This window comes from Carettochelys insculpta, chromosome 6 (genome assembly GCF_033958435.1).
Source record: "Carettochelys insculpta isolate YL-2023 chromosome 6, ASM3395843v1, whole genome shotgun sequence".
NCBI classification, from domain to species: domain Eukaryota; kingdom Metazoa; phylum Chordata; order Testudines; family Carettochelyidae; genus Carettochelys; species Carettochelys insculpta.
The window spans coordinates 16,485,837-16,505,760 of NC_134142.1; the positions used below are offsets into that span (position 1 = coordinate 16,485,837).

Here is a 19,924-nt window from a genome sequence, read left to right on the forward strand (position 1 = left end):
AAAAAGTGATTTTACTCCCTTTTTTCATATCCGTGCAGATACCATTAGAAGGCTAGCATGGAACCCTTACAGGTTCAAACTGTTGTGGCAAGTGTTGTATGTACCTTGCATATTGTGCTGCGATATGTGCAGAGCCTAAGCACACAGCATTGAGGTCCTGGATCTCTTCCATGTTCCTGGCTGGAACTTGTCTGTGACCCTATGAATTCATGGCTGGACGTGCTGCTGAGATGCGCTACGTCCTCTGCTCACCATGCTGACTAAACAGGAAACGAAATTCGTATTCGTATTTTCCCAGGCCCACCTTCCTTGGGGGGAGGGGGAGGAGAGGGAGGGCGCCCAGTAGGCAGCAGTGATTCAGGCAGTTCCTGCTCTCAGCGAAGCTTTCTCCAGGCACTGAGAACTGAAAATCTGTTCCTTCCAGGCATTCACCAAGCGTGCTCTCCTCCAAGCATGAATCTCCTAGTAATTCCGACAGGCCTAATTGGGTTCAAAGCAGTTCAGTAATCATTACCTGGGCTGTGTGGTTTGCTAGCTGTTACTTTGTAATCTGCCCAGAACATCATCTATTTCCTCTTTTTGCTGTCACAGCAGACATGTTAATATTCATGGTCAGAACTGCCACCTACTCTGCCCGTGTCAAAACAGGATATTTGTTGTCATGTTTTTCAGTATCTTGAATAACGAGGACACAGCCCTGAGCTACTCATTAATTGGTTTGTGTGTTCTCCTGTCCCCTGTCTTCTCTCTCTTCTGGTAGAAAAAGCCTCTTTTTTAGTTACTTTGCAGAGATGTTTGAGGGAAGCAACATTTGCTGACTTGACTGCTGAGTAATGCAACTCAAGTGCATTGCCTCTATCCTGCAGAGTTCTCCTCCCGTACTACTCTCTTTCCATGTCCTCACCAGTACAAATTTAGATCAGTTCTAATTATTAGCAAGCCTTGACATTCCCTGCTGGCTCTGTATAGAGCTGGTAGGCTGTGGGGTTTTCCTCTTGAACTTGTTGATGGGGTTGTTCTGAGCCTGCTGCCTCCAAGTTAGTGTTTATGTAGATATAACCTTCTGTGACAATGGCAGAGTTGTCCCAGTGGTGACAAGAAGGACGAAGTGTTGAGATCCCCTTTCACAGTAAAATGTTCACAAAAAACAAGTAGGCCTGTAGCACCTTAAAGACTAACAATTTTATTTATTGGTAATGAGCTTTTATGAGTAAGATGTTATTTTATTATATCATCGCTTTGTTAACAATGAAATTGTCAACAACAGGGGGAAATGGAAGACATTAAAGAGCAGATCTTAAAACTCTGTCAGAAAAAAGAAGACATACTTACGGGTATGAAGAGTTCAATATTGAAACGTCACCAGTATTTACAGAAAGAACAACCTGAATCAGAGGATGCATTTTCCATCCCTCGATCTCCTGAGGAAACAAGCTTAGTTGGAAAAGATGGCTCTGAAAGGCAGGTAAGTAGAACACCAATCTGTCCACACCAAAAGGCCCAAACAAGAAATGGTTAGGTGCACAAAGTAGGAAAAGAAGGATTGCAGGTTATTTTTCAACAAGCGGAAAAACAATGTGAGGTTGCTTGAAATAAACAAATGCAAAATGCTGGAGCTGTAGTTTGTAGTGTAAGGAACTGTTCTGTAAGATTTTCAGTACATTGATTGCATGGCACAGAATGATTGTTATCTCAACTGTAATCCTGATGTTAGAAGCTCAAAGAGAGGTTGCTTAGAAGCTGCAGCTTGCAACTACTTTAAATGGAGCTGCAGGTGCTCATCAGTTTTCAAACTTACGTGCAAAATGGTAACATTCTTTAGCAAAAGAGCAGAAGGAAAGAGGGCATTTGTGAACCTATGGTTAACTGGTCTCTATTTCTGTACGTACACCGTAGCTGAAAAAGAAAGGATCCATGTCTCTCCTGCCATCTGTAGCTGAAGAAGCAGAAGATAGTTCATTCCACAGTGAAGTAAGTATAATGGCGGCTTTTGTGGAAAAAAGGAAAAATATATGTGTAAATATAAACATTTGTTGAATAAATTAGAACATCTATACTAGGAGATGTTTTAAATTAATTTTAAAAGACAGACAAATGACAGACAAATAAAATATCTGTACTTGTGAAGTTTTACATTAGAGCCAGACTCCCTAACCTCAGTTTACAACATGATTTATTCTGGGAGTTATTCTATTGATGTTGGTTGCACTACTCGCATAGTAAGACTATGCAGTGGATGTTCAGATGTGTCTTAGGTACCAGCATCGATGCCTGCAGCATCTTACATAGGGTTACCATATAAAATAGAAGACACTCCTGAGAGGGAGAATTTCAGTATCAGTATCTACCAACTCACGTTGTATTAACGTTTTATAGCATATACAGTACATTAATACAACGTGAGTTGGTAGATACTGGTACAGATATACTTCCTCTCGGGGTGTCATCTTTTTTTGAAAGGTCAAATATGGTAATACTAATCTTACAAAACACAGTGAAGGCCATCACCTTCCTGAAAGACTTCAGAATCTAAGAAAAATAAAATAAACCTAGACGAAGTACACAGCATGAGATATTAAATAAAGAAGGTTGTGGCAAGCTCTCTGGTGATGAAAAACAAGGTGGAAAGTATTCCTGGGATAAATGGGCATTAAGGAGGAATTTTTAGCCAAGAGAGGGAATTTGCTGATCATGAACTGGTAAAGTCTTTCAAGCATAGAAGACAACACAGTGAGGACAGTGTGGAAGGGAATGAGGTGATGTCAGCAAAGGACACGTTAGGTCGTGTATGGAATGAGAGTATGAGTATTGGTAGGAAGAAGTGAGAGCAGATATATAGTCAGGGATTGGATGATGATGATTGGCCTTGAAAGTGAGGACAACGAGCTTGGCTTTGAAATTATAATGTACTGGAAATCAGTGAAGTGATTCAAGCAGTGGGATACATGGGACAGAAATGTCCTGAGAGAAGATGACAACTTCAGCAGTCACATCGAGAGAGAACTTTTTCAAAGTAGTGCTCAAAAGCCATGATAAGCAGCCAAGTAATAAACCCTGTTCAGAAGTGTGGATAGTGCTATCAATGACCTTTTCATGACCACAGGCATGAGTGGCAAGCGAAGGACCATCTGTGGAAGGCAAGATCCAGCCTTAGGCTCACCCACCATGCATGGTGGTAAGCCCCAGTCCTTCAAACACTTTATGTACACACTCAACTTTATGCACATGAATATTCTCATTGAGTTTGACCTGAGTCATCTCTGTTCATTAGAACTGGCTGGAGATTGGAATTCTCATACTGTGGGAAAGGCCATCATTTTAAAAAATAATTAATTCTGAAGTGGAACAGGATAAAAATTTTCCAGAGAACGGCAATTCCAAAATCACACTTTGAAAGACTCCCCTAGGCTTTGCTAGGTGGGGAGATTGGGGTCCAATCAGCTTGGAGAGCATCGGAGCAAATGTTTCCCAGGTTTCTGGGCTGCCAGTGAGTTGGGAGCCCCAGTTCCAGGTCAGCTTCTTCTAGGGGCTGCAAAGGAGCTGGGGAGCTATGGTGCTGGCAACAGTTTTCTAATGTAAAATTGATTTTTTTCCCCTGGAAACTTGGATTTTTGTGGAAAGTGAATTTTCTATCAGGAAATAATTTGAGTGGAAAATTCTCAACCAGCTCTGCTCTTCTTATTAGTTAAAACACATGCAGAAGTGCAAGCAGGACTAGTGCCTAAATACCCTCTGGGACAACAGAACATATTCTGCCGAGCACTTGGTAGCATCAACAGGTATTACCATTTGATGGTCTTCTGTAGCTAGTGGGAAATATGCTGGTGTTTTCAGTCGTTTTTCAGGCGTATCTACTTCTCAGAAATTATATCAGTTGTTACAAAGTAGAATCTTTGTTGGAAGTCACAAGTGAGAGACCAAGAATTGGAAGTATGTAAACTCTGGTTGCCAGTCACGTCTGGAGTTGGTCCCTTCCAGTCAACACTATTTCTTATGAACCAAAGCACTGTGGGAAATTCTGAACTGCTACTGCCCAGTCGGTTCATTTTTTTTGTGGACAGAGAAATTCAGTTTCCAGGACTGCTGCTCAGATGTCTTTGGTGTAGATCAGTTTCATTTGTATAAATATAAAACACAACAAAGAACTATTTATTCATTGAGATAGAAAAAATAATTTAAACAACTTAAGCAAATTAGAATGTTTGTGAGCTGTAGAAAGGGCCATCTGCATTGTGAGTGGGAGACAGGTGAGTGGGTTTACTGTAGAAGGGAGTTTTGTGGAGTTAGGCTTTGTCTATATTAGACCAAGAAAGTCACCTGCAGATATGCAATTTCAGCTACGCTAATTGCGTGGTTAAATTCAACATATCTTTTATTGGCTAACTTGTCTGCCTATACAAGGAAGGTTAACAGGGGAGTTTCTGCCTTCGACCTCCCTTACTGCTCATGTCTCATGAGGAGTACTGGGGTCAACTGTGACCCCTGGGAGCTCGATTTTGCCACATCCAGACTAGATGCACGAAATTGAAGCCTGGAAGATCAACCTTGAGGAAGTCAATCTTCCATGGTAGTGTAGATAAGCCCTTAGGGTTACTGAGTAAAGGAGAAAGGTCATGGTAGAAATGTACCATAGAGTGACCAATGGTTTCCATGATTAACATTTTCTTAAGAAGCCTTTCAGTTGCATATCATCAAGCTAAATCTTAGCTGTTGGTGTTTTCAAAGGAAAATGCAGCATCGCCAACAGCTGAAAGTTTTGGGCCTTCATTAACAGGAGATGTGAGAGATAAACAAGACAATAGAGATTCCTGGTCCTCAGGCACCCGGTCAGATTACGTTGCCTTGGTAATGTTCTTAATGTTCATCTCTGTGTGTGGGAATTCTTCCTTGTGTACAGTGCCTGTGCATTGCTTACATTGTCAGAACAGCACTTGAATGCACCCCTCCAAAATGGGCTTAATTTCATCCTCTCAGCAGGAAAACCACTTTTGTATATGAGACCTGCCAAAAACACCAAGATGTAAATGGAAACTGAGGTTAAAAGAGAAGTCATCCTTTCTCCCCACTTAGTAAGGGGCAAAAATGAGACTTTTATTGGGTGTTTCCTCTTCCCTCTGTGTGATGTAACCTGGACAGGATGTATGGTTTCTGAAGCAGAAGCAGACAGCACCTAAGTAATATGACCAGTTACAGTCTGTTCTTTGCTGTCTCCCAATAAAGTTGTGAAAGCTGTATTTATCTGTCTCTCTGTGTGTTTACGTCAGTTTGAGGGAACGCTCCTGTATTTGTTCTTGGCTCAGAATAACATATGGGTTGAATGATGACAGCCTTTTGAGGCTTCCAAAGTGCAGCAAAGTTATGACAATAAAAATCTTTCCACTGCTGCCTTTCTTTTTACAGGATGCTAATGTGTTACTAGAATCATGTGATAACCATGGCAAGGAAACATCTTTTCAGGTTCCACAGAAAGCTGGAAGCAATGAAGTCTCTGTCGCAGACCTTAATAATCTGGCAATTGTAAGTATTCTATTCTGAAATAGCCAGAATTTGGTGACCTTCTGGGCAGGCTGTAAAAGACATCTCTTTCATAGGGATTTTAGAGCAGGCTGAGGGTGTTCTTGCTACAACCAGGAAAGGATAAAATGGAGCTCTTCTGGGGAGTGGCTGGCCTCCCGAACTCCTGTTTGAATGATTATTTTTATTCTAATTGTGTTTTCTTGTACTATTAACTACATATAAGGGCATCTAGATCCTTGTATGAGCATCTCATATTATCATTAATTCCATTTTTTATTATTTAAATGAAAGCAAATATGTATATTTACCCCTAGAAAATGCAGAAATTTTAGGAAGCAAATGCGCTGTCATTTATATAAGTTACTCTGGAGGAATGCTACACCAAAACATGAAAAATTCTGAACGCAATATTTTAAAATTCTGGAAAATTGTGCCTATTTTATTTGTCAAAGACAATATAATCACACCAGTTTCAATGATTTTGGTAACTTATTTCAAAAGATTTGTCAGCAAGTATGTCTAACAACACAGATGACAAAAAGTGATTCACAATTTTCTTATATTTGACAATAGAATCTTTATTACGCACATTAATGCAGAATTTTGAGTAAATAATTCATTCAAACTACAATACACAAACATATTTCCTGCACCCATCCAAAGCAGTTGAAAGACTTGCAGAGATCAGGATAAAGGGAGGAAGAAATTGCTGGACCAGGAGCCTGGGAGTTAACCTGGAGGGCTTAGGCAGCAAGGAGGGAGGATGAGGGATTGTTAGGGATCTTCCCCCTGGCTGACCCCTCGCCTTCCCCATTCAGTCAAAGCACATCTACCCTCCATACCAGCATATCCCTCCTCCCACACTCAGCCTCCCCGGGTCCTGATGAAGCCTTTATTGCCATTCAGCCCAGCCCTAGTCTGTCTTGTCCTGTTGTCCTTCTGAATTCAAGTTTGTGACCTTCAAGAAGCCCCAGGTGCCATGTTCTGTCCCTCCCCACTGCCCATATCTCATGCCTCCTCACTTGGCCCAATGGACGGGGCACTATGAGGAATGCAGCCTTTCTCCATCCCTTTCCAGGGCTGGTGGAGCTGGCTGCCCTCTTATCTGGCATCACAGCATCCCCTGGTGGGTGAAAAGTATAATTGCATGGTCTCACTGGCAGAATGCCTTTTCTGTGGAGGGGAAGAAATCCACAGGAAGCATAAACTCTGCACATGTGCAGTGGTGCAGAATTCCCTCAGGAATAAAAAGAGTAGTAATCCAGGAACAAGAGTGACTGCAGATTGAAGGAGAAATTGATTAGACTGAGATTCCTGCAGGTCACCACTTGTTCTCTCTTGTCTCAAAAGCATCAGATAATGAACCTTTATAATATTGAAACTGTAAACCAATCGCAATACATGGCTGTTTTTTCCTGATAATATGAGCAATGGCATGTGAGGGCGTATATTTATGACCATGCTATGTGCACCACCTTTCTATGTGTCTATTTTATTATCTAGACCAATTTTCTATATTTTATGACCCATAAATACTTTTTACATAAAAATAATTTCTCTTTATATGGGAAATCCCCAGATCTCCACTTACTGACATCAGGTATTGCAAGAACAAACCTCAGCCTTAGTACCATACATAATATTTTCAGGATGATTACTGAGATAGTATGTGCCTGTATGTAGTACTGGCACCTCTCTGAGCTTCCACCATTTTCCCCTTCCCCTTTTTTGTCCATATCCGAGCCAATGGAATAAAAACTCAGAAGAACAATTGCCTCTGACAGACAAGCCATTGATTCCCCACTAGCCACCAGAAGGGGAAGCACTATGCGACCTAGAGCCACTCCAGCTGCCAAAGTCCCTTACTGCTCCCGTAACAAAATTTCTATTGGAGAGTCCTTTCGTTCCTTTAGTTGTCCTGGATAGTTATTTTGCTGGCAATGTGATTCCATCCCAATTTCCTCCATCCAAATATTACATCCTACATAGTGATTTAAACTAATTTCTTTCCAAAATTATACATTTATTGGACAGACACCGAATGAAATTAAATGCTGCAAACATTAAATCGGTTTGCTTTCTCTTGAGAGAGACTTGTCATCAGTTAGACCACGATTTTGATCATTTAAATATTTGTTCTGACAGGTGGCTAATTGAGTTCAGTACTCACTTGACTACTGTGTATTTATTATAGTGATGTAACAGGTGCACCAGGGAAGAGATTTGGAGCTACCGTAGAAAAATATTACATACCCTTGAATTCAGTCTAAGTTAAAGGCAGTGAAATTGTTCTAATACATGCTGCTGGTTAGGTCTCACAGTAACGTACATATTTGCTACTTTTCCATTTTTCATCTGAAGAAGTGGGTTTTACTCACAAAATTTGTTTAGTCTCTAAGATGTCAGAGGACTATTTGCTGTTTGTGATGCTACTGCTCAGTCCACCTCAAACAATATATTTTCTTTTAAGGAGGGACAGGACAGAGTACTGACTGAGAGCATGACTTAACATGAGGAAGTGGTCTGAATTTAGTGATTGTCTATACTCAACAATTGTCTCAACTTTGGCTATACTCATGTATGTCAAGTATGCTGTCATCATCTCCACTTTTTCTGTTGGAAAGTTTCAGCTAAACTGAAATCTTTTCTGGGAATGTGTTGATTTCAATGCCATTTTTAATAGGTGTGCACATAATTTTGACTTTCTTATGGTGTTTAGATTTACTATTTCAATTTTGTTTTGATGGTCATATTTAATGTTAATATTATATTTAAGTTCTATATAAATAATATTATTGTTTTAACATCAGACGAAACATATCACTGTCAGAAGAGAAATTCAAAAAAAAATTCAGTTCAATGCCACATTTTTAAATTTTATTCCAATTTGAAATGTGAAAAAAATTCAGTTTTTGTTTCCCATTGGATAGATATTCCATTTTTCCTACAAGTGCAGTTTAAAAATCTGTATTAAAGATACATTTTAAAAATCCTACTCTAAAAACCAAAAAGAAATCAATCTTCTTTCACCCTTCCGTGTGTGAGTGAACATGTAATATAGCAAACACAGACCTAAAACTGGAAATCTCAGCTGACAGTCATGGAGTGAACTACTTATTTTATTTCCCTAATACTGTTCCCACATGCGTGCAGGTGTACACGTACACACACACACACACACACACACACACACACACACAAGCATGCTTGCACATATGTATATATTTAATCAGTTCCTAGATCTGTAGTGTTAAGTTAGGGTTTCTTTGTTTTTGTGTGTTTAATTCATAATGGCCATGTGCCAAACCACGTAAGAGACAAACAACAAAAGTAGCATTTACTTATTTTATAAAGAAAAAAAATGTATTTAAAAACAGGCACTTTTCCTGTCTTGTCATCCACCAAGTTATGTCTCAGAAGCCAGTGAATACCATGCTATTGCTGTTGGTGTGGGTGCCCAGTTTTTCTTCCACTACCATATTACGGTCCCAATTGTCAGATGTATGTCTGCATTTGTGCATGTGCTTGTCTTGCACACTCAGTGCTCAATTTGCATATGAAAATTAGAGATTGACACATTCACAACCTATGAGCTGTGTATGCATTTTTGAAACTTTGCCTAGCTGTCCAAAACTTAAGAAAATTGTATTTATCACATAATGTTAAAACTGCTCCTAGAGAGAAGAAAAATTGAAGGGTGGGAATGAGTTAAGACTCTCTACAATGTTTTCTGTATAACCTACATAAAAATTTTAATAATGCTATTTGGAGCTGAACTAGAAGTAGCACAGAAATACTGCCCAAGTGCATGCTATGCATTAGACTACAACACCTTGCATCAAACTCACAAAAAATACCTGTCCTTTGGGATAGCATATTAATTGACTATGAGTCATTGTTCCTGCCTGCCTGCTCAGGGTATACCTGTGCAAATGCAAACTGGCTGCTTGGAAACCTTTTGCACCAGATCATGTGATCGCTCAGTGCAGTTGTTTAGTTTTTTCTTTCTGTTTCAACTTGGGAATAAGGTGGCAGTGCAGGTTCATAGCTTTTGGTACGCCAAAGTTAAACATTTTCTGCTGATAGGTTTTCTGTTTGAATGTCCTTTGCTGCAGGGTGACGCACCGCCTTCTGTCACAAACACTGGCCAGTGCTTTCAAAAGAAGCCAGGAGATTCAAAGCAAACAGTGGATAGCAATAGGGCCGAGCCTGAAAAGATCCTCCATGTCTGTCAGGCACAGGTTGCAGAGCTGGAGCTGTGGCTAGAAAAAGCTCAAGTGTCTCTGGAGTCAGAAACCCAGACCCCAGAAATGCAGCAGATGGTGGAGCAGCAGCTTGCTGATTGCCAGGTAAGATTAAGTGGTCAAAGTTCACTGCTGCCATCTAAACCAATCACCCTTTCCCCAATAGGTGTGTTTGCATAAAAACTAGGATTACAGCTTCAGATCCTGTTCCTGCTTAGTCTGCTGGACACTTTAGTGAAGAGTAACCACTTGGTTTTGATTATTTTTAGCTGCTTTTTTCCAATCATCTTTTCCAAATCCGTATTTTACACATTTAGTTTCCTCATGTATATTTTAGTATCTGGGAACACAGATAGGAGTTACAGCATAACAACTTTGTGTTTTGAAAAGAGTTTACTCTAATGTACTCAGATCCTGTTACTTTGCATAGTAAAATGTTTATAAAAAGTTCACCAGTTTAAATTCACTCATAAAAGGCAAGGCCTTTTTCAATGAGATGGTGACCTCAGTCATGAGGAAAGCTTGTTCACAATATGGAGAATTATCTAACCATTTGACATTTCAATTTTATTTTATGTACGCTTTTCAGGAACAAACACTGTAAAACTTTCTTCCTTAAATGTAAATTTTTGTTTTGCGCTCTGGGGCCCAATCCTACAGACTTATGCCTGAGCTTCCTTCTTGCACTAGTGATATCTTATTCTGCTATTGTAGATGTTTTAAAAACTACATTTTGAAATGGCTTGATTTTTAAAACATACCTCTTTACATATTAGTTACCTAGCACAGTTACCTGTTGTTGCTTGCGTTCTTAGCTCAATTAACTTTGTGCAGTTTCCCCTCGGACTCTGACGTGAGGAAGAACAGCCAGCAATGTTCCTGAACGAATCTGGCTGGGGCAAGGGGAGGGAGGAGCTTCAGCCCTCCTCCTTTTCTCCCCTTCCCCCCCACCAGCCAGTGTTCCCTATAAGCTAAGCACTTCAGTGGCCACCCAGGAGAGATTCAGGTGCTGACCAGCTGAGTAGCAGAGCACCCACAGTGAGCAGCTTGTGTTTCTGTTGGTGGTGCACAGACTTAACACTCATAAAAAATGTATTCCCTCCATGGATGGAAAAAAATAGAGGGAACACTGGCCCCTGCACTCCCTGAAGGGTGACCGTGGGGAGGATAGGGTGACCATATCCCAAATATGGGACAGGGTGATATGGTGGGCAGTGCAAGGGAGCTCCTCCTGGCTCCCCCAAGCCTCAGAGAGCCAGAAAGTGGGCAGCAGCTGCCAGTGCTCCTCCCAGAAACCCCAAGACACAGGGAAGCAGGTGGCAGCCGTCCCCCGCAGCTCTGAACTACCCTTAATTTTGCAGGACCCCTGCTGGCTCCTGGGCCCCTTGCCAGTTTCCTCTGTTGTGGCCGTAGAGCATGTGTGTGACGTGCTCTCTGGCCAGCAGCTGCGCCTTCATGCCAGCAATGGGCCAAATACAAGGCAATTAGCCCATTTTTAAAAATAAATCAGGACACCTCCCTGGTGCCTGAGATACGGGGCTTTCCCGCCCAAAACGGGACAGATGGTCACCTTTCAGGTGGGAGGCTCAGAGCTGGGGCATTCCTGGACTGGGGTGGGATGTGTGTGCACACCCAGCCAGCCCCTTTCACTTGCCTGGTGATTCTGAATCTTTTCTGTACGGTTTTATGGGAAGCAATCCCATTCCAGGCACATCCTATTTTCCTGATACAACCAAACCCTGACCTTGCTTTAAGATATGGTAAGAGGAAGCTGCATACCAAATTTGGTGGTCCTCACTCTTACCATCTAGGAGGAGTTCTTGAGCAAATAGAAAAGCTCTCTAAAATATATATGGTAGGTAAAATAAACAGATTTTGTATTTTTCTAAGGCTTAGTCTCATAACACAAAGAGAATTCCTGGAATATTTCTGGCTTTGTAAACTGATAAAATTTATTTTTTTAAAAAAGGCTGTATTGTATTAATATAGCCAGAGCATTTTCCTTTCCTTACTCACTGGCCACCGAATAACTTACAAGACTTAGGGATCATGGTGGATAATTATCTGAACAAGAACTCAAGTGCAGTGCTGTGGCCAAAAAGGCTAATTCCTTGCATGCGTAAACTGGAATAACACATAGGAGTAGGGGGCTTTTATTACCTCTGTTTTTACATTGGTATGGCTACTACTAGAATGCTGTGTCCAGTTCTGGTGTCTACAACTCAGGAAGGATGTTTAAAAAAAAAAATGGAGCACGTTCAGAGTCATGAAATAACAGTAATGAGAAAATATGATGACAGAGGGAGAGATGCAAGGAGCCCAGTTGACAGTAAAAGTTATGTTGTCTAGCCTCGTGCTTTAAGAAAGTTCTATAAACTAGCCTTTCTAATCTTGGAATGTCTGGTTTATAAGATGGTTGGCACAAGGCTAACAGGCTCCCTACCTGGCTCTGTGTTGTTCCATGTCCCTGTTGCTCCTAGCTTTGACCTGTGGGAAGAGTTGTGGGTCTAGGATTTGGGGCCTGGGGTAGGGTGTGGGCTCCAGGATGGAGTCTGGCTGTAGGAGAGTACTTGTGGCATGGGAGGGGATTCAGGATGTCAGGTCCAGAGTGCAATACCCATGGATGGCTCCCCACAAGTGGCAACCTAGCCCTGTTGCTCCTGGCAGAGGCATAACTAGGTAATGCTACACTCTAGCCTGCGCCCCAAGTGCGGGTTTTACAGCTCCCATTGGCCAGAAACCACAACCTATGGGAGCTGTAGGGGTGGTGCTTGCAGATGGAGGCAAAGTGTAGAGCTGTCTAGCTATGCCACTGCCAGGAGAAGCAGGGGCAGGATGTTGCTTGTGGGAGCCTCTTGAGATGGATGCCTCTTGGATCTAGCACCCCAGAATCCCTCCAAACCCCTGCCCTGCCCCAAATCCAAAATCCCTCCAAAAGCCTGCACCCCCCACTGCCTCTGCACAGCTCCATATCTCCTCCTGCACTCAAACTCCCTCCCTCTTAGTTACCTGGAATGTTTCACTTACCTTTACACCACATTACCCCAACCTGTAGGATACGAAAACTTTTTACTGTATTTAGTTTGCTAAAGAGAAAATGAAGGGGTGACTCAATTACACATGGTCAGTACCTTTGTGGGAAACAAATAATAGAACATTGGCTCTTCAGACAGATGTATAACAAAATCCAGTGTTTGAAAGATGAGGCTAGACAAACTTAGATTCAGAATAAAGTGTAACTTGTTAACAGAGAGGGTAGGTAACTATTGGAACAATTTATCAAGGTTTGTGTTGGCTTCTCCATCACTGAGAAGTTTTTAAAATCAGGACTGGATGTTTTTCTTAAAAATAGGCATGCTAATTCAAAAGTAATTATTATGGGGAAAGTTTCTGGCTTGCATTGGAGGTCAGACTAGGTGATCACAGTGGTACCCTCCGGCCTTCAAATCTGTGCACATCAGTGCCATGTGGCAGCCTTCACTTACACCTAGGCTCCCAGAGCAGCTCAAAATCTAGGCATTGCCAAAACCCAACTTTGTCCCCTTCTTTGTGCATTGTCATGTCTTTCGGGCATCGGTCACCAAATCTAGTCCAGAATTGACTGCCTTGCCCAGGAGTAACTGTGTGTTAGTATGAATAATGGAGTTTGTTTCTCGGCACACAGCCTATTTGTTGCAAAGGCATTTCCTTTCCTAGACACGGTCATGTGCACAGCTTCATTTATCATTTGCTAGCTGGATTGGGGGATTTTGTAGCTGTTTTCTGATTTTCTTCCTCAGTTTTCTCTGAACACCTGAAGCATGAATAGTGACTGTGTTGTGTTTGTGAAGATGAGTAATTAACTATTTTATTTCGTAGGTTTTGTTATCAGAGATAGAACAAAAGGTGGTTTCTTTATTGACGGATTGCAGAGATAGGCAGCAAGGAGATAGTGCAGTCCCTCAGCAAGAGGTGGAGGACCTTTCCTTGAAGCTCAAGGATGTTAAGTGCAATTTGGAGAAAGTCCAGTTGATGCTTCAGGACAAATACAGTGAAGAACAGGTAAAAAGTCTGAATTCTAGGCAAAGTCTGAAGAGAGTGGCATTGTGTTGTTGTAAGGGAGGGCTGCAGAGGACTAGTTATAACAGGCTATGTGAAACTAAGGGACGAATGCAAATGAATGTGAATTCTGTTCTCGTCATTTCAGTTCACAGTGCTGTATAATTATGTGGAGCTTGCTGCTTGTAATGTGTTTGAGTGGTTCTCTCAATGGTTTTATTTTGCTTAAAGAGTGTAGTGCCTGAGGGTAAGGTTTTGTGACTCACAAATGAGAGAGAATGGAAATAAAAAATGTTTTTAAGCCTTTTAGAATGTTATGTATCATAAAGATCTGAGTGGTAAGAGGTAGACAGTTCTAAAGATTGTCAGTCCTTCAGAGAACAGGAATAGGAAGTGACAATAGGCTGTTCTCTGTGCCTATTCAGTACTTATTTGAGTATCTCTGAATATCTCTGCTGGGATTGTCACTTAATGGCAGTCGTTTATAGGTCCCCATCCACTCTGTTTATGATGGCTTCAGGAAAGTTTGCTAGAGGGCAATGCATTAGCAAAAGCAGCTGTAGCCTCAGCTACACTGGAACAAGCCTGCCTGAAAGGTGATCTCTAGTAGTCAGAGAAGGGACCAGTGGTATTAAACACTCCGGTTGAAAACTGACCTCTCTCTACAAGTATCACCAAGCAGAATACACAGCTTCTGGACCATACAAACCATGTGCAAGTTGGAAGATAGTTTTACAAACCCAAATTGCACCTCACTGGTTTATTCAAGCATCACTGAATTTCCAAAACTCTGCTACCAAGAATGTGGGGGAGGTGAAGAAATTTGAGAGGACTTTCTGGGAGATGAGGATAAAGTCAAGCTGTCCCTGGGTGAAACCTCACAAAAATCATTGCAGCAAGCCTCAAGTAGTAGCCTTGTCCAACCCTTCTGAGCAATCATCCTAGTCCATCCCCAGTTTATTTTTCAGAGGTTGTCATGGTATCATCACTTCCCTAAACGGCACACACATTTTGCCATCTTTTCAATTCTGAGAGCTTTACGAAAACCCCGTCTCAATTTATAGCTCAACATCAGTGAAAAGGTCCCTTCACAACCTCTTCCACCTGGCAGCTCCAAAGTATCTAGCATTGTTAACCCAGATGAGCCGCTGCTTAGTAGGCGTAAGGGTTTGCAGCAACAGGTAGTCCTGCCCTTCTTCCCATAAGTACAAAGAGCAATTGTCTGTTATCCGCTATGTTTAGATATACTCAGGAGAACTGACAGACCCCGCAGGCCCTGAGCAAGATGGGGGAGAGGGACAGCTCCATGCTTCTTGAAGGGGTGAGGCTGAGGGCAGACTGAGTGCAGCCAGCCCTTAGCACTGCCCAGAGCATGAAAGTTGGCCCTATGACAGCAACTGAAAGGGCCTGGTGCAGAGTGCTGCCACTGCGATAGCAATGGCAGGTGGAGCCCCAGATCCTTTGAATTGCTAGGCCATGGGGCAACTGCCCACTTTGCCTTCTCCTCTGCCCCTCCCAGCTACAGGCCTGGATATGCTCGACTCTTAGGGCTGGACTGTGACTTGGATTATGCACTTCCATAGGAAGGGAGAGGCCAATTCACGTTTCTGTGGTGGTTACTCTCCCGTTGGGCCTCGGCCCATGGAATTAAGACGAGCCTGGAGTGGGTGGACGGCAGCAGCTGAGCTTGAGAAAGGAGAGGGAATGTTGTTTGCTCTTGGTAAAGGGTAGCAGCAAACAACTGCCCCCTGGAGCTGGAAAGAGGGAGAGGTGAGGGAGGACAGTGAATGTTGCTTATTCTGGCAAAAGTCTCTTTGAAGTCAATGGGAGTTTTGGTAGAAGAAAATTGGCAAGATATGATGCATTATTCCACTGTCTGCTGTGTTCTCCTGCCCCAATGTGCTCAATGAAGGCAACTAAAAAGGTTGTGGAATCTCAGTTATTAAATGTTTTCAAGAACAGGTTTGCCAAATATTCATGAGGAAAAGCTCTGCCTTAGCATGGAGAGGTATGTTAGAGAATCTTTTGAGATGTTTTATAGCCCTTCATTTCTGTGATTTCATTATTATATTTGAGATGTCCACCTAGGCTAAAAACAGTTCTATAATGTTATATTGTCTAAGAAAGGTTATGTGTTCGGTGAAGTTCTTTGTTGTTTGTATGCATATGTAGTTTGTATATAATTTTTTTTTGTTCTGGTAGCTGCCAAGGGTTGTGGGGAGGTGAACAAATGTAAGAATGGACCTTCTGGGAGATGAGTTAAAATTCAGGGTCTCCCTGGGTGGCACCTCACAAAATGAGCACACATTCATGTTGTTCCTTATTTTCAGGACCTGCTGTTAAAACCAGCTGAGCAAAATAATCTTGATGACTTCATAAAATGTTATGAATTAAAAATGCAGCCCTCCTTTGCTGATACCAGTACTCCAAAATTGGATTCAAGGTACAAAATAGAAAAATTAATCATTGAGCATTTACTATATGGCTCCCCTATATGGGCCCAAGTTTTGTGACGTATGCCCTGTCAGCTGTAGTCATGTATCCCATTGCCTTAAGGTACAGCTATACTTAGATGGTGCACTGGGTACAGATAACACTGCACACCCAGCTAACCTGGGTATATATAATAGCAAAGATGGTGAGTCGTGGCTTGAGAGAATAGAAGAGTGCCCCACATGCCCAGCTTCCTAGGTATTTACCCTACAGAGCTCTCTATCTGCCCGAGCAATGTCTGCATGCCTATCCTATTATTTTTAGCAGTGTAGCATCCTACTGCTTCCCCTGCTGGAGCCATTCCCCAGGCAGTGCAAGTCTCTGGCAGCAGGCAAAAGCTCAGTCAGAAGGAAAAATCTCCTGCCAAAGCCCTCCCTGCCTCCCCACTCTTGCAGCCTTTCCCTGCAGCATGTAGCTACATGTGCAGTGCCTGCACTGTACATACCACTGTTAGCATAGTCATAGCTTCAGCTTTCTGCTGTACTGTATTGCATTCTGCACTAACACTGTCAGCGACATCATTCCCATGCTTTTAAATGTCTGTGTTGCTGCCTCAACTATTATGCTGGTAGTAATTAAAAATAATACCTCACCTGACTGCCACAGAATATGAATATTCTCTATCAGAGTGAGTTTTTTAACATTACTGCTATCTTTTATTTCACCTCTTTAATACAGTATTTTGGTGATAATGAATGAAAGGGAAGGCTTGAAAATGTATTATTATTTATTTGTTATGATTAATTATTAGTAATAGTATTTCCATTGTGGCAATTGTATGCTAAGTGTGTAGTGGAATTTTCAGACATGTGGAAATAGGAACTCTACCCACAAGCAACTGACCATTTAAGGCCCCCGTCCTGCCAGGGTCTAAGTAGAAACATTAATTTACATACTGGAGTTATTTCACTGAATTCAAGAAGCCATTGAAGGAAATGGGGCCCTTCACAATTTAAGCATGTAAATCTTTGCAGGATTGCAGCCTGAGTGCATAAGAAGCAAAACAAAGGTGAGAGGAAAGGGAATGGCAAAAGAAATGTGATGACTGAGGATGAGGCTAAAATCACATGTTCTGTTGACTTTATTGTGGGAGTATGTGGGGGCAGGAGGGTAGGTTAACAAAGATAGTTCTGTACACGCACAGTCTTAACAAGCTAATGATATGCTTTATTCTGTCCTAATCTTTCCTTGTCCTTACAATAATATTCCCCGACTACTGTACAGCAGTGATACATCTATCCCCAGGAGAGAGTTAGACAGCCCATTTTTAAGGGACCAGACTGGCGATAAGTGGCAATATTTACAACAAGAGCTGTTTTCTATGATGAAGTCTCCTCTGTGTCAGCTTGCTGACCCTCAGGTTTGTTTATATTCATTCCAACACAAAGTAATTGTTACCTTTTAAAGCAAAAAACAAAAAAACGGAAAAAAAACCCCCCAAATGCAATTCGTACTGTTTATTCTGTTACAACAAAGGCATAGATGAATAAATTTTGCTTTCTGTATCATATTGTCTCTCAATATTAAACAATTGAAAACTGTGTAATAGCTGTCTGGTTGAAATTGTGCATTGTAGTAGTAAGTGGTATTGTTAAATATTCTTTTTAGTGTTACTTTTCTCTCCCATCCTTGAAAGCCATTGTGAGTAATCATTAGTGCTCTTCTTTAAGTTTCTGCAGTGGTGAGTGTAATAGGTAGCCATCTAGATGTATTCTTGTGTTAAATGGTTAGGCCTGATGCTATTGTATTTTAATTTCATCTGGTATTTTCAAAGGCGCTTAAGGGAGTTTGGTGCCCAACTCCTACTTTTTTTTAAACGATTGAATAGAGATTAAAGCCCAGTTCTTGCCGCTGCAAGTGTGTACCACTGATCTCAGGGACAGATTTTATGCTGATATTCACCATAATGGGACTTAATTATCCCCTATGTCAAAGCAAAGTTGGGGCTGGAGGGATTGAAGATTATTGATATAATCTTGTAGGTTTTTTCCTGTGTGGGAACTTGAATGGCTTGTACTCTTGTCAGTTTTCCATCATTGATACTTTTAAATAAATAAATAAATAAAATCAGTAACTGCAAACAAACTGAGATTTTGCGTTTTCAGGAATTATTCTGTTACAAGGGCCACTATCAGTTACTCACAAAGAGAACATTAGAACATGCAACCCTCACTCAGGGAGAGCAGAAGTAAAAAGAGAAGTTGCCTTATTGAGGACTGCAGCCTGTAGTTTTGAAAGGCTGAGACCCACATGGCTATCTTTTTAGCCAAAGGCCCAAAGTGGCCCTTTTGCATGTACACAAATAGTTTTTTTTTTTTAATTCAACAGGTGCAAAGTCCTTTTTGCAGGTGAACTTCCTGCCTGTTGCTGAAAATGAGACCCCCTAGGATCCTGATGGTTTTATATCAGTGCATTACAATTGATTTCTTAGTTTTGTTTTAAAAAGAATATTATGTAGCAGTGTGGTTCATTTTTTTAATCTGAACCATTTAATCTAACTATAATTTGCTTTTCCAAACGTTAGATTACAACAAAACTGATCATTCTGCCGAGAGGTGCTGTTGGTAACATTAAAACCCCAACTATTGAGGAACTGAAAACCTATACCATGCAGCTTGGAGATCTAAGCCAAGAAGCAAATGTTGTGCAGACACAGGTACAAATCACATGCGCTATAATTCCAAAATTGACAAGTACCTCTAGAAGGTTGAACGTAGCATAAGCACTATGAAGCACAGCTAGCTAGTAACTGTGTTTCCCAAAACTGAATGCATTATATACTGGGCTTTGGTCATAGTCTTAGTGCAGGTTAGGGCCTCATTTTTCAACTGCAGCATTAGCTATTGTCTGTATGCAAACGTTTGCTGGCGCAAGTCATTTAATTTGCACATCAGAATTGCAACATAAGATAATTGGTGATGTAAATGATTTCAGCTGGGTCCAGAGTTGAGTCTACAATTTTGCATGGATATGAAATAGAAGGTTAGGGTGAGGACTTTTTCCAATTTAGTATTTTACTCACTTTTTTTTATTAGAAACAGAGAGGTAGCCATAGTAACAGAGAGGGAGCCATGCTAAAGGTAGCTATGTTAGTCTGTACTCCAACAAAACAATGCAGCAGAAATGTAGCACTTTGGAGACTAACAAAATGATTTATTCAGTGAAGAGCTTTTGTGGGACAGACCCATTTCATCAGATCAATCTCATTTCCAATACAGATTGACATTTATAAGTACAGAAGACCCAAAAATTGCAATAAAAACTGACAAATCATATAGAACTGAAGAAGGAGGTATGGGGAGGGGAAATGTTAAGTGTCCTGCCTGAGATAATTATGAGCATCAAAGGAAGGGAAGCAGTTCTTGTAATGCGTGAGGTAACTGATGTCTCTGTTCATGCCATATGTTAATGTGTTGAATATGAAAATGAATTCCAATTCACAACTTTCTCACTGTAATCTGTTTTTAAATTCTCTGTGCTCTAGGACACAAATGCTCAGGTCTTTAACAGAATGGCCCAATCCATTGAAGTATTCACAGATCAGCTTATGTGTATTGAGTTTCTTGATATCTGCTCTGTGTCCATTTATTTTTTGGTGAAGGTTTTGCCCCGTCTGTCCAATGTACATAGTG

At 41.3% G+C, this 19,924-nt stretch overlaps 1 protein-coding gene across 19 annotated transcripts in view; it reads left to right on the forward strand.

The window, feature by feature from the left end:
- SYNE2 (spectrin repeat containing nuclear envelope protein 2) overlaps positions 1–19,924 on the forward strand; it is a 300,242-nt gene that overhangs the window by 183,976 nt on the left and 96,342 nt on the right. For 15 of the 19 annotated variants that reach the window (XM_074996338.1, XM_074996337.1, XM_074996346.1 and 12 more), the window contains 9 exons: positions 1,268–1,465; positions 1,897–1,971; positions 4,726–4,845; positions 5,401–5,517; positions 9,633–9,866; positions 13,620–13,802; positions 16,130–16,242; positions 17,517–17,652; positions 18,817–18,948. In XM_074996338.1, coding sequence (XP_074852439.1) covers positions 1,268–1,465; positions 1,897–1,971; positions 4,726–4,845; positions 5,401–5,517; positions 9,633–9,866; positions 13,620–13,802; positions 16,130–16,242; positions 17,517–17,652; positions 18,817–18,948 — 1,308 coding nt within the window. The remainder of the gene's footprint in view (positions 1–1,267; positions 1,466–1,896; positions 1,972–4,725; positions 4,846–5,400; positions 5,518–9,632; positions 9,867–13,619; positions 13,803–16,129; positions 16,243–17,516; positions 17,653–18,816; positions 18,949–19,924) is intronic. The other 4 variants (XM_074996342.1, XM_074996351.1, XM_074996353.1 and 1 more) reach the window with 4 other exon arrangements.